Below are 15,390 nucleotides of genomic sequence, written 5' to 3'. Positions count from 1 at the left end.
GGCAGAGGTGGTGTCTTTGTGTGAAATAAGAGAAAAGAAAACAGTCAGAATTTCTATATTTTTACCCCTCTGAAGAGTGGCAAAGCTACAAGGAGCAAGGAAAAGAATAAGCATAAAAACCAGATGGAAAAAGGACCACAACCAGCAGAAATACAGAGAGTACAACACAAAAAGACAGAAAGAAAAAAATTACAAGTAACGTCAACACTTAAGATACAGTACAGTGATGTGTATACCATTTTATACACACTTTCCAACCCTGAATTAAACCAGGTTCACTCATACAGTATGACCTTTAAAGTTTTACAAAACATTCTGCAACAATCTAAACAAATCCAGAAAGTCTGTGCAAAGTAAAAAAAATGTGGTGGCAAAGACTGGATTATCCACAGTGTAGCAAAATCATACTGCTCGCAATAATTTAGGGGTATCACAATGGACTACATTACTTGAAACAGGGTGCTTGTGAAATATTAAGAGCTCATAGCATATACATTAACTTTAACTTGAGCAGGAGTAGGATAATGTTCCTCGGTGGAGACAACTGTTTTAGTAATCTATATTTTATTACATATACTTATGTCACAGGAGAGTGGTCACCTGAGGTTGCTAAAACTCCAGCAGGACCATTTCTGCCACAATGTTCAAGGTCTTTGTGTAGAACTCTTAGTTTGAGAACTGAAAGTTTCAAATTTCATGGAGTCTTCAGTGACCTACACAGTACAGAGTCAATGGTACTGTGGAAGAAATACCAAGAACTGGTTATGGAAGAAACACATACACCACAAAATCACAAAGCAAATTAATCTCAATTTCTCAGGAGTCAGGAGTGTATATGAGTCATTCTGCAGATAGCACCATCAAGCTTTCCTCTTTATTGATGATGAAACAAAATTATATTGAGGAAATATTGTTTCCAGGGTATCTGGGTCCCTAAGTGTGACTGCCCCATGTGTTCTTCAAATGTACATTACAAGTATTCAGAGCAGTCCTATGTCATCCCATTTTGTAGAAGGCATACACCTTTTTAAATTCATTTTATTCACAAGATACTGTAAGCTACATTAAATGTCAACAAAAAGAAAACAGAAAACTGGAATATGTTGATTGCATAGATATTTATAACTATTAATTGGTGAAAGCACCCTTGATAATAATTACACAAACTGTTTTTGAGGTGGCCTCTATCAGCTTTACACACTGCCTTGGTGTAATATTTGCATATCCTTCTTAATAGATTTGCTCAAGCTCACTGAAGTCCATAAGCTTATCAATCTTTTGTGGACATGCGTTTTCCTCAAATTCAAGTGAGAACTTTTACTAGGTCACTTAAGCACTTAAGGTCACTTTCTTATTCTTAAGCCACTCCAGTGTAGCTTTTAACCTTTGATAAATATCTTGCAGAAAGGAGAATTTTCACCCCAGCTTAAAGTTTTTTGCAAACTGAAACAGGTTTTCCTCTTGTATTTTCTGTACTTTGATCAATCCATTTTTTCTTCACTTCTATCAAGCTTTTCTGTCTGCTAAAGAGAAGGATCCCCACAACAGGATGCTACTGCCACCAAATTAAATGTGCAACATTGATGTGCCATATTGGATGTGCATCAAATGTAATGCTTGGCATTTAGACCAAAAAGTTCCAGTTTTTGCCACATTTTTGCAGGGTCACTCATGTACTTTGTTACTAAGTCAATTACAAAGAGTGGGTTTTCCATTGTGCCACACAAGCCAGCTTCGTGAAGAGATCAGGATTTTGTTGACTGATACACATTTTCTTCCATCTCAACTATTTGGACAGGGACCGCACAACTAACTGTGTGTTCCTTCAAAATAATTTTGTGCACATAAATAAATTTAGGTTTGCCACAGCAAGGTGTTTACTGTACACAATTCTGCAATCATAAGTTGTCCATTTTTCTTTTTAATATTAATTATCTATTTATTAGATTTTTGCTTTGAATGTGCGGAGTAAGATGTGTACAGTATATAACAAATAGTTATTGCTACGTTAAGGTGTTATGACTGTGAGCTTTTAAACAACTAACTGTGATAACTGGGCCAGGTTCTAATTTCTTTGCAAGTCTCTTTTTCCCATTGATTCCCAAGAGACATTTGGCACCAACCAACAAATGTTTGTGACTCGGGCAAGCTAGAAGTCCCTGTCAATGAAGCACAGTGAAGCGAGATTGTGTGTGCAGGCTTGTGAACAGAATGTGAGAATTTGGTCAGATTTTGGTGTTCATACTGTACACAGTGCATTGTGTATTTCTTGGACTAGAGTTGCTTTATCTAGTCTTCTGTAATGGTTAAAATTGTTATTTGGTAATGTTTCTGTTACTTTTGATATACAGTATACTCCTGCAGATGTACTGCATGGCAAAGTGTCTTCCTGGAAAAAAATGTTAGGTAGGTAAACAGGTGGAGAGAATAATATCCCTAAATTATTGTGAGCAGTTTTTTTTGCTGCAAAGTTCTTCCCTTAGGTAAGCCTTCTGGCTTAAACCTGACTGTCTCTTCCATGTTATTTCATAGTCTTGATTACCATTCTCCTCAGCTACATGAATAAAGACAAAAATATTTTCCTTGAATATTTATGCAAAATAAGAAATACCCAGTGTAACAGTGACCGAGATTACATTACTGATTATATGACATTTGTAAGAAACTGTAAACAAATACAAATATTTGTCTGTGAAAATTATTCCATACCATATAGCATATTCTTTATTGTTCAGATCTTATTTAGGCAGGCAAATGCACTGTATTTCCCTCTGAATAGAAAGGTGAAATACAGCATAAAGAAGAAATAGCTCCAGATTAGGAAATTTGTTTGGCATAACAAATGGGATATACACTTATGAATGTTCATAATCTTATTCTCATCTCCGAGAAGCTGAATGTTTTTGAATAAATAATTTATACAGTATATTCTAATTAAATGGTACATTATGTTTGAAGTCTACTTCAATACACAGAAAATTAGATGAACTGCAGAAGTCTTATCAATGGACCAGCACGACAACTACAACTCTCTGCAGTGGAAACAAATAAGGACCTTCATCTTTGAATACCCTGCACACTCCACAGTGTCTTGCACAAGAGTTAACACAGTCTAGAGGAGCTATGAGTCTCTCCTTTGTGTCACCCCAAGACTCACGGCACCCAAGCAATTCCCTGGACTAGCTGTTACACTGAAAGCCCTAGTTGACCTGCCCACCTGCCCTTGAAGAATCCTTACGACATACGGTAATGGATATGGCTTGAACTGAAGACTTCTGGGCCATTGAGGATCAATGCAGAAGAGCATCTTAACTGTCTGAATCACTTAGGAGTCCCCATATTTTAAACAGAAAAAGTTTGAAATTTGTTTCACTGTGATCAACGGGTCTCCTCTCAAGCACTGTTATCAGAATCTGTGGCCTCTGCTGTGCCCTATGATCCCATTTGTTATTTTCATTATTTATTAACCCATAATGCAACAGGCAGCAGAAAGGACAAAGCATTTCCACCATTTTCCTTCTATAATTTCCAATAATTCCAAAACAGCATAATGTACCTTGAAAATCACACAGTGCCTTATTAAAAATACATACTTAAATTGTTTATCAGTTAAATGCCTCAACTTTAAACTCTTTGTACTCAAAAGAGAAACACTAAATATATTGTACTGGTAAGATTTTTAATAAGAACAGAATTTGGCAAATTCTTCTTTATGTACAGGAATGAACAACTCACCTCTGCTTCATGATCCTCCTTTCCCTTCTAGCGTTAAGGAGAAAGAACTGGTTTTATTTAAATGTCCTTCAAAGGAGCACCAGAAAGAGTGGAACCAATTTTATATTTCTTTTGAAAAATGTGGAATTTTAAGGGGTTTTTTTAAGTTTTGAAAGATATTCAAGCTATTTTTCTAACAAAAGCAAGTCATTTGTGGCATATTAAGAAACTCAAAACAGTTTGAAGGTAGTTACAATTTACCTTACCCTGTGTTATCACACCAAACAATAGAAAATGAAATTTATCCAGCAGTATAAAGCAGTCTAATGGGAATCATCCTAAAAATAAAACAACTAACACCTGGCATAATTATTGTGTTTGCCTTCACTTTTTGTTAATCATAGTCTAATAATAAATTAAGTGACCCGCTGCTGAGAGCAGAAACTGTGGTGCAATTTCCTAAGCTCATGCTGCTGGATAAATTTCACCACAGGTACAGTACCTCCTCAAACATGAAAACTTACACAGCCTTGCTTCTGGAATGCCAATTTCCCACAACACTATCCTCCTCCACTCTACAACCTTAAAGCCGTTGTAGCTGTGCCAACACCTAATTGAGAATTTGTCTGATGAACAAAAATCAGCCTGTCTGATTAACCTTACCTTGCCTCAGCAATGGCACTGATGGGTCATCCCACCTAATGTCATAACAAGCATTACCATCCTCCAGTTCGCTGCTCATTGTGTTACCATTGGCTACATTCTTGTCCACTTTGCCTGTGAAGTAACTCTGCATACTTGTGTTAAATCTGCATGAGAAACAATAAAAACAAATAAAAAAAACAGGAATTTAACTCCCTCCCATGCCAAAGCCTCCTATCAGGCTGTTCAAAAAGTGTCTGTTAAATCTCTTGGAGGTTAAGTCCATGGCCTGAAATGGTGTCTTGTTTACAATCTATGGTGCACTTTTCCAAATACCTCAACCTTCTTCTGTCCATCCTTGAGACATCAATATGAAAAGCAGGTTGCAAAGGTCTGGACCCATCTAGCTTTAAACTGACATTTAGAGGAAAGTAAAACAACTCACTTCATGATCATGATGTAGCCAGCATACATGATGATGAGAATAAGGCTCTCCCACCTGGTAAAAAAAAGATCAGGTCAAACAAGTGCTATTGAGAATGCAGGAAAAATAAATAACAGCTGGAGGACACTTCAAAAGAGATTGTAGGGTGGGCCTTGGTTATCACATGAAAAAAGCAGTGACTTACCAGACTATTTTCTCATCATAAATGAACTAGAAAAGAAACAGAAATCCAACATTAGAATTTAAATGTGGTTGAGGACACTGTGAAGTGACAGACTCCTTTAAGTGAATGAGATACATCTCTATTTCCCATTTATTTCTCTCAAATGAGGCAAAATTAAAAAACAGCAGCTCAGTAACATTGTTAAAATGATTTTTTAAAATATGAGACCCACAGGAAGCATTCACCTGCATGCACGAAACAGTACCTCTAGCCACTTAAGTCATTTTGTCTGTGTATGTAAACTGTAGCCAAAGGTGCTTCACTGTGAATGTGGTCATTGTGATACAGTTTTAGTCAAATTTATGTTTAAAGAATGGTGTGTGTCATTAATTAATTACCCTTTCTGAACATTATTAATTTAGGGCTTGAAACAGGATTGCGCTGTGAAATGAACAAATAATCTGTAACTTAATGACACAGGCTACTTAAATTACAGAAATTAACATTGATGATAAAATAAACATGACCAATTCAGACAGCACGGCTTCACAGAAAGGCCAGTACAGGTACATCTGGGAAATAACTTTAACTTATAACAGAGAAGAGCACACAACAGCTGAGGGAGGAGTGGAGAGGTGTGCTCATTCATTGTGGCAGCTTCATGTGGGCATAAAGGAGAAACCCTGAAGATTTTCCCTTTTTATATAAAAAACTACTAATGAATAGTCCAGAAACAATTTTAGAAAGTGTCATAATGTACACTGAACAAATAAAATCCCAGAAAAGAAGCACCACCTCAGTGGGCTGTGAGTTTCATTCTACAAATTCTACAAAGGCACCCTGTGAATCTGATGTTTCACTTTTCCTCATTTCACGAGAAGGGGTGTTTTCATAGCATTACTTCCATATCTGCCCAAACAGCATCCTAAAACGTCAGAAGTCAACACGTTCCCTCTGCATTGCTACAAATTTTTCTTGAAGACTTTTTAAACAGAAGTAGATTTAATAGTATCCAAACCTATTCTTCAACCTTGATTTTTTCTAATTTTCCCCCACAGGGAGCATACTCTATAATCAGCTCAACATACTGTATGATCTTTGCCTAACCACAATCTTCATAATGATGCTATGTCATTTCAGTTATTTTTTATTACAGCAGCTGGCAGCGGATTGAATTCACCAGTGGTATGTCGAATGGCAAGCTGTCACAGCTGCTGTCACAGAGAGCTCCAACATGCCTGACAGCCCTCTTTGTTATGTGTCACTGTTTGCTGCCTTCTTCAGTGCTGACACCCAGGGAATATAGGATGGTAATGAATAATAATACAGAAAAATCCCAAGAAGGGCTCTCTTAGGAGATCTGGAAGAGAGCTAGAATAGTTGCGATTACCCCAGAAGTTGGGGGAAGTCTCGCAGGTCTACAGAGAAAGCATTCAGCTGAGTCTCCCAACAGTTAAAGTAAGCTCAAAGATAGCACACATAAACTGAGTGAGACAGTTTGGGCTTCTTCAGGCTCTGACACTTTATTATATAATAAACCTGAACAAACTTGCTTACTGCTGTTATCTATACTCATCAGAGCATGGAATGCCAGAGTTAACACAATCAGCAAAAGGGCTTTCTCAAAGTCTTGCGTATTCCTCAGGCATTACAAAACAAAAGCAGTAAGTGTTTAAGAAGACATTTAAGTGGTAAGATATAGCTCAGTCTACTGCTATTAGATTTAAAGAAAATCCCCAAGGAATCGGACCTTTTCATGGCCTACTCTTTTGGCTGATTCAAAATTAAAGAAACAACATGCCAAATTGAAATCATTTTGGCATAATTTGTCAGTGGACGTATTTGGTTCAGCAACATGCTTACACAACATTATTTAGGCACTTAACATGACATGTAGCCTGCATCACAAAAATGTTCTTTATTATGGAATCACTGAAACAAAAGCTATCCACGTTTGACCTCTGTTGCAGCTTTTATCAACAGCATGTACTGTATAAGACGTTCACTCCTCGCGAAGGTAGAGCTCTGTCATCAAGAACTAACAGACCCCATAGTAAAAGCAGTATCTAAATATAGGTATATCTAAATATACACAGGGAAAAGAGCATTAATAAATCACAGAATATTTCACAGTGACATCCATCACCCCTCACTAAGTAAAGACAAGTCTTTGAGTGATGAAGTTTAGTAAACATTTAGTAAAAATCTGCCTGTACAGGTCTTCAGCCCCTCTACAGAGACTAACAGTACAGTATTGTCCATGTTCTATATTGTTGCTTTGTACCATAGATTTTTTTTTTAAATATTGTATTTGTTAGGTTTTGTCTTTTGCCATTTTCCATCCACAGTGCTTGGGATCTTTGGAGACAACCCAAGGAGCATAGACGTGCTTTATCTTATCACTGATGTCTCCCTGCTGACTTGAGATCACTACCAGTTGGAGACTGGTGACAACTGGATTTATAGTTTAGTTTTCTTTGAATATATGCTGTTTTATTTTAATGCACTTTACAGACCTATGTCAGTCCTTACTGCAGTGATACTCCTTTTTGGACAAGCTGCTGTCCGCCATCCAGAGAGCTCTCAGAAGGCCTGAGAGTCAGACAGCATTTAACATACTTACTGAAGCCACCCCACAGACAACATTTCCTACCATTGCCCAAGAGAGATGATTTCCAGCCCATCCTAGACCGAAGAGGGGGCAGAACACATTCTCCAAAAGGATGAGGCATGTTAACGGCTTAATCTGGCTGGATGACTGGTTCACCTCCAAACACCTCCAACACATCCTGTAAATTGAAGTGATCATGCCTCTCTCATTACAGATACAGTATATGTGCTGCCATTTGGCCTCTATTTCCCTCCTTACAATTTCTCTAAATGTGTGTATGTGGTTGTGGTATCACTGAGAATAAGAGGGATCTGAGTTGTAAATGTACTAACCTATTAACTGATTTGTGGAGAGTTCTGATAATAGGTACAGAGGTACAGCTTTAGTGATGTTAAGATAGAGTTCAAATCTAAAGCATTTTCAGAAAAGCACCATCATTCCCCATCCAAACAATGGCTTTCCTGGGGATCCATCTGATCTCCAGGACTACTCTTGATTCTGTGTCAAGAGTTCTGTCAGTGGAAGCCTACCTCTCAAAATGCAATGTTTTTTCCATTATTTTGTTTCATTCATGACTCACAATGACACATTCAAGTGATTGTGACCGTTGCATAAGCAATAAATCACCTCATTAATGAGAGAGCTGATTGGGTCCAGGTGTTGAGTTAAAAATCAAGAAAAAGGAAAAAGTACCCATAAACCTTACTTATCAAGAGAACAGTGCCTTTGTGGAATCAGTATTTTGGACACAAGACAATGAGCCAGGTCCTAGTCAGCCAGGAATCAAGGTTTTATGTAGACCACCTTGATGGATGCCAGACATGCAGAATGATATGTTAATTGTTATATACAACAAACCAGTGGATGGGGAGATATAAGCAGAACAGTATTAGCAGGAGTGTGAAGTTGCTACAGAATTTCACAAGACAGCATCTGTACTCTGGTGAAAAGCATGTATCACAGATGTGCAGCTTGTACTGCTTTCAGCGATAGCCACATCTACTCCTAGGCTTAGACATTCACAGTAATCCCCCATTTATTGCAAAAGATAATCAGTATTATGAATTTACATGAAAGGATCTACTAAATAAAATGTAAGTGCAGATGTACGGTACAAGTTTTCCTGATAACTTTAGATGTTTATTGTAATTATAAGTTATATATTTCTTCTGACACTCATTATAGAAAATTGTGCAAATTGTGCAAGTTCAAGTTAGATTACATCCATCCACTGACCTGGAAGCAACTCCAAAACAGGATGACTTCTAACATCTGAATGATTATTGTTTTCCTCTAACCTTATATGTCTTTGTAATCCAGGATAACATCTATCATCAATCCTATATTATAGTCAAATTTGAAAGGTATTACAGTACAGTCTCGATTATCTGACATTCCGTTATATCTGACATAGCAATCAACATGCTATATACATATATGCTATGTACTGTACCGTTTGCGTGCGCATGCATAATATTTTGTCCATCCTATGCTGCTTTGTCTCTCAATGCATCAAATACTGCCATTGACATAGGTTTGCTTGTTCGTTTGCGCTTGTACAGTATATATAATTTTAATATTTGAGAAACATGACAAGTGCGAAAAGAAAGAAAGTAGTTCTTTCAATGGAACAAAGGCTTGAAGCATTAAAAATACTAGACAAAGGTGAGTACATGCAAAAAAGTGCATCTGAATTTGGTGTGGGATGAGCTACAGTTGGTGACTGAAAGAGAAAAAGAAATGAGATAGAAAGTGGTCTTTTGATCAGGCCTCAATTGAAAGTCACAAGGGACAGAAAAACGATGAAGAAATGTGAATATGAAAAGGTCAGTGAAGCTTTGCTCTTGTGGTTCATGCAGCAAAGTGATAAGGCCATGCCTATCACAGGTCCGATACTTCAAGAGAAAGCTCTGATTTACAGTAGATTAATAAACCAGATTTCATACTTATATTATTCATACAGTTTCCGGATTATCCAACATTTTCAATTATCTGACATACTATCGGTCCCATTAAGGTCGGATAATCAGGACTCTACTGTATTTACCTTGAAAGAGTAATGTGTTCTTGTATTCTTTTAGATCAACGAAGACAGTTCAGAAATCATCTACTGACCCGGTTAAGCTGTCTGAATTCAGTACCAGATATTACTGGGATGTCTCACTCTTGATAGAAAGACTTAATCCACATTGACTAACTAAGGTAAATAAAATGCTCTGTGCAGCCGCTTGCCTTGGACTTGTTCCTATTTTTCTGTTGTGACCATTAGTTACAATCGTATTTAATGAACCACTGAGATCTGGTATTGTGCCACCATTACTCAAACATCTGTAATAGTTCCTGAAATGCTGAAACGACACCATGCAATGCTGCCTAATTATGGGCCTATTTTGAATCTTTCTGGTAAAAGTTCAAACATGCATGAAACATCTCAACTTGCGAGATCATGAAATAAGAAATAAGATCATCAAACACTTACCTCAACTTTAAATTTCTGATATAGTATTGAAACATCTCTGGTGAAAGTGACTAATGATCCCCTTAGACTTTGGTTTATCTACAGTATCTTTGTTTTGTTGGACCTTAGTGACACCTATGTCACTGTGAACCACAGAAATCTCTTAAATCAATTACAGACTTATGCTAGTATCTCTAGAGTTGCTCTTTGTTCATTTGGTTCCCATCCTTCTGATCAAAAACTATTCGTGACAACAGGATGTACAGCCTCAGACCTCTTTGGTTACTTTTAGAGTCCCACAAGGTTCAGTTTTGGGCCTTCTTAATCATCATCTAAATGCTCTTATCCACTGTTACAGTCATGAGACTCATGTTTGCTTAAAGACAGGTACAAATCTGGGAATCTCCACTCTTAGAAGCTGTCTATCCAACATTCAAATATGAATACGGCAAACATTTTCACAGTTAAACAGCAATAAGGCAGAGGGAATGTTATTTGTTCCCTAAATAAATTGCATTACATAAAAGACTTAAGCCTGATCAATGCTGGTTTGGAGATGAGAACAGCTAAACGGGATTAATTTCAGTGTTTTTCTAGCCCAGTATTATTTTTGAAAGTGAAGTCAGAAGTGGTGCAGGGTTCTTTTATCAAGCAATTTACAACCAGTCAGATACTGAGAAACTGGTTCATGCCTTTGTTTTCTCCACATTGTATTACTTTAATTCACTGCTTTCTGGCTGTTTTAAGTGTACTATCATCAGGCTTCATAATGTTCAGAATACAACTTCTTGCATCAGCCCCTTTAAAATTTATAATTGATTTTGAAGCACTTTTCCTAACTTACATAATCTGGCTCCATGCCAACTCAAATATTTATTAATCTATTACACTATACCCTGATAGCTGCTTTCATTCAATGCTGCTTTGCAGATTGTCCTTACGACAAAGTGTCATATGTTTGCTACAGTTATGAACTTTCTGCAGTAGAGCAACCTTTAAAGACTCCCAATCTTTGTTTCCAAAAAACATTTTTCAAAAAATACATTTCTTATATTTTCCAGTTTTTATAACTGTACATCTTTTGAAATTAGGGTCCTTCCGGCTTGAAATGCACTGCAAAAAATATTAATTCCTTTTCCATGGTAAGAGTCGTCACAAAACTTACCAGAATGAGAGCCACCACTGATAAGGTGTAGTAGATGGAATCTCGAAACACAGGCCACCAGGTGAGTATCACGACCTGGAAGAGACATTATAGATGTAGATTTAGTGAGACAATGGGACAGACTCCTCTGAGACAAACTATGGCCTTTGTTGTTCGTAATAAGATGTTTGAGAGATACTTTTCAGAGTTGCCTCACACTTAGTGATTTTGTTAGAAGTATTTGATAAAATGTCGCCCTTACATTTACAGTGTAATGCTTCTCAGTTTCTCCCATCAGTCCCTTATTCAGTGCTCTCTGCAGTGGCCTAATATTGCTCTGTGCAGTAATCTTTAAGTCAGATTCTAACTTCACAAATAAAAAATTGGGGCCTGATTTATTATGTGCAAAGTGTGTAATACATACAGTAAGTGTTCTTTTTACATCTATGTGAATTTAATCTTTCCTTTTAATTTTTGAGAAATGTAGTGACAGTTCCCACTTGACAATTCATTATGTTGCTCTTGCTGCATGATGTGTACATATTCATACACAATATTATGTACGCTCTGTGTTAGAAGCATGTTTGACCAAAGCCACCTTGAATGAAACACAAACACTTGCAGTTTGGAATTGATTTCTGCTATTTAGGGTTATGTAGGACTTCCTTAATGTATGCTGCATGAAACAGTACATTATCAAGTTGATTCTGGTAAACTCTTTGACAACACTGAAAAACTGGAGGTCTTTAGGTGAAACTTTCAGACCTATACATTTCAGAATGGACTTTACTCTGATTTGTGTATAAAAGGAAGCATGTTTTATGTCTCTAAACGTAAGCAGGCATTATATCCAATAACGTTTTTTACAAGTTATTTTTTCAGAGTTGTTTTGAATGTCCCATTTGTCTTCTGGGTTTTTAAGGATTTATTTCTACCTAGATAAATCAGGAACTGGCATGGTGTTTTTTTTTTGGAAATCTGAAATTACATTAGTTGTTTTAACAAATATGCAAAAAAGTAAGTATTGTATAGAAGCTGTCATGAAACCTGTGTGAAATTCAGCCTGTGTGCTATTCAGTCATGTGTGCTAAATACGCATACATCCAATTGATAGGAAATAGCCCTGTCTGGAGTTAGCAGTCTATGAATAACATCTCCTTTTCCTAAATACAGTACAACAGTTAGAATACAATACATTCAAAGCCCTGAACTTTTGATGACTTTAAGCACTTCTTGTACCAATAACATTTCTGTTTCTTCTGTACTAATAGTATTTCAATTAGAATTTTTACTCTCTTTTTACAGCATAAGGCATGTTGTTAATTTATTCTCTGGTTAAAATCTGAGCAAAATAATAATTTAATCCATTGGCCTCTTCACTTTATTGTCTAGAACTTTCCCTTGATTACCTCAGAGATACTTTACTTCATCCTGTACTGTTCGTTTACAACTAGAACACTGAAAAACTACATTTTCACTATACCCACAATCCTTGGTTTCCTGTTTTTGTTTTGAATGCTCCTATATAAAAGCTTGTTGACTAGACATTCATGTGATACTTTAGAAAAAGTCCAAATATATTTTTACATGCTATTAAGTTATTTCCTTGAATTGGTGATGAATTCTTTCTAGTATGCTGTTTAATTTGATGTGCTTTATATTTGATTCTTATAATTTTTTAAAAAACTTTTGACAGCTTGGAAATAAATCTGATTTGACTGTAATATTTCTGGTTCTGTTTTGTCCCCATTTTAGGAATCAGGATTGTATTTGCAATTTTCTAATCAGTGGTCACATTCCCTGCCCTAAGTGTCATTTAACATTCTAATCTGTGGTGCGTAACATACTTTATTTGTGAGCATATGTGGATAAATACTATCAGGTGCAAGAAATCTGTTTGTTGAAGCTCTCCTTAGTCCCATTACAATCTCATCCTCTGATTTACTGAACTGGGTGGAACTGTCTCAGTGGCATTTATTAACTCCTTCATGAACTTCTTCATCCTAGCGTTAATCCAGCATTGGCAGGGTCCGCTTGTCTCCATTTGGCGCAGTCATAGGTGTCCTCTGGGGCGACATTCACTTTCTGCATGTCTTCAGTGATCCGATCCATCCACCGCTTCTTGGGCCACCCTCGCGGCCGTCAACCCTGCGGGCTCAGTCGCATCGCTGTCTGTGCCACCGTGTGCTCGCCACTTCTCATCACATGTCCATACCATCGCAGTCTTCCTTCTCGCATCTTCTCCGTTATTGGTGCCACTCCCATGCGTCGACGGACATCGTCATAGAGGACATGGTCAAATCTTGTTAGGCCGAGACACCACCGGATCATCCTCATTTCCATGACATGGAGGGCCTGCTCATGCCTGGAAGTTGCTGGCCAGCATTCAGATCCATACAGGGGGACAGGACGGACAATGGTCTTGTAAACTTTGGCTTTGAGTCAGATTGACATCCGGCGATCGCAGAGAACGCCGGTGACCTGGCGCCACTTCATCCACGCCGCATTCACTCAGGCCCTGGCGTCTGGGAGGGTGTTGCTGTCGCTGCTGATGATGGAGCCAAAGTATTTAAACCGCATCACTTTCTTGAGGTATTCACCGTTGATGCTGATAGTTCCATCTGTTTGAGGGCCGCACTCCATGTACTCAGTCTTCTTGGTGTTCAGCCGCATTCCATGCTCGTCCAGTCGGATCTTCCATCTCTGCATTTGGTGTTGGAGCTCTTGGCGTTCTTCATCCACCAAGAAGTAATCGTCGGCGTAGAGCAGCAACCACGAGTGAGGTGCCTGGAGGTCGGCCGTCGCCGTGTCCATGCAGAGCACAAAGAGCAGGGGCAAAAGGGCCGAACCCTGGTGAATGCTGACGTTTATGGCGAAAGGAGGTGAAGTGCCCACCAGGCCTCAGATGACGCTGGTGACGTTCCAGCAAATGGACCCATTTGACATAGACCTCGGGGACGTTGTGTAATCGCAAGGCGTGCCAGATGAGCTCATGTGGGATCCGATCGAACGCTTTCTCCAAATCCAGGAACGCCATGTGGACGGACTTGTTCTTCTCCCAGTGCTTCTCCAAGAGCGTAGATGGCGTCTGTCATCCCACAGCCTTTAACAAACTCCTTCATGAACACTTGTGTAAAATAACCATAGAAGACTTCTGCCTTTACCAGCTTGTCTTCTAGAATAGATCCCTTTGAATTTCTGAGAGAATTTGCTTTTTTAGTTTGTGATCCTGTGCTCTGGTAAAATTGGAAACAGCCCTTAGAATTAGTTTTGTTTTCCAACGAATATGACTTTAATAAATAATATTAGCTCTTCTGCACTGTCACAGTTACAGTCCTACTCTTACACAATGGACACACATTGGAAGACATCATTGAGCAAAAGGTTAATCTAACTTACTCGTTCTTTTTTCTGTCATATCGAACTGTATGACAAAAACATGAGATGGTGCTAAAATGATGAGTTGCTAGTAGCAATGTGGTTCTTAATGTTTTAGCTCTCTTTTGCCCCAGGAAGACAAAGAGCTCAATCATTGATTGGTCATGTTGTTGCTTAGTGAACTAATTAGCTCCCAGTCAGATCTTTTAATCATTTTCCATATTTTATTTGACCAAGAAACAGCATAAACAATTGTAATGGATTTTGTGTGGGTAGTATGTCATCCTCTTATACTAAAATAATATTAGCATATTAAAAAACTGTAAACATACTGTAATAATAATCATACGCACAAATCTAGAATAATAAATCATTAAAAATTTGGAAAAACAGTTTTTTTAAATCCCATTTTTCAAAATTCATAATTGTGTATTTCCTGCACTGCCTACAAAGAGCAGTAAAGTGTTTTATGAGCTAGAAGAGCTAAAGAAAAGCAAGTGTATTATTAAGGTTGGTAAATGTATCTTCGCAACAGTCTAAGTGAAGACTTTGAATTGAATCACTTCCCCTCTTCTCACCACAGCAGCTCATTAAAATAGCTGCAAATGCCACTAGTACTGCATGCTAAGGATAATTACACAAGTAACAAAGGACAAATAACTATTTGGGATGCTCTGGACTCCTAGGAACCTACAAGACAAAGGGTTTCTTTTTTGAGAAGATCATTTGCATTTGCATCTAAACTTGTCATTTAACAGATGCTTTTATTCAAAGCAAATTCTTCCCAGCCACTTAATGTAACTTCAGGGCGGTGCGGTGGCTTTCTGGCTAAGGA

General features: G+C 37.8%; 1 protein-coding gene across 1 annotated transcript in view; it reads right to left on the bottom strand.

The window, feature by feature from the left end:
- slc24a4b (solute carrier family 24 member 4b) overlaps positions 1–15,390 on the bottom strand; it is a 145,110-nt gene that overhangs the window by 12,009 nt on the left and 117,711 nt on the right. The window contains exons 7-10 of the mRNA XM_088926033.1: positions 11,199–11,273; positions 4,986–5,011; positions 4,802–4,855; positions 4,378–4,523 (exon numbers count right to left, since the gene is read on the bottom strand). Of these exons, the coding sequence (XP_088782159.1) occupies positions 4,378–4,523; positions 4,802–4,855; positions 4,986–5,011; positions 11,199–11,273 (301 nt within the window). The remainder of the gene's footprint in view (positions 1–4,377; positions 4,524–4,801; positions 4,856–4,985; positions 5,012–11,198; positions 11,274–15,390) is intronic.

The sequence above is a fragment of the Atractosteus spatula genome, chromosome 9 (assembly GCF_055471065.1).
Source record: "Atractosteus spatula isolate fAtrSpa1 chromosome 9, fAtrSpa1.hap1, whole genome shotgun sequence".
Taxonomy (NCBI): domain Eukaryota; kingdom Metazoa; phylum Chordata; class Actinopteri; order Semionotiformes; family Lepisosteidae; genus Atractosteus; species Atractosteus spatula.
This window is presented reverse-complemented; position numbering and strand designations above follow the sequence as displayed.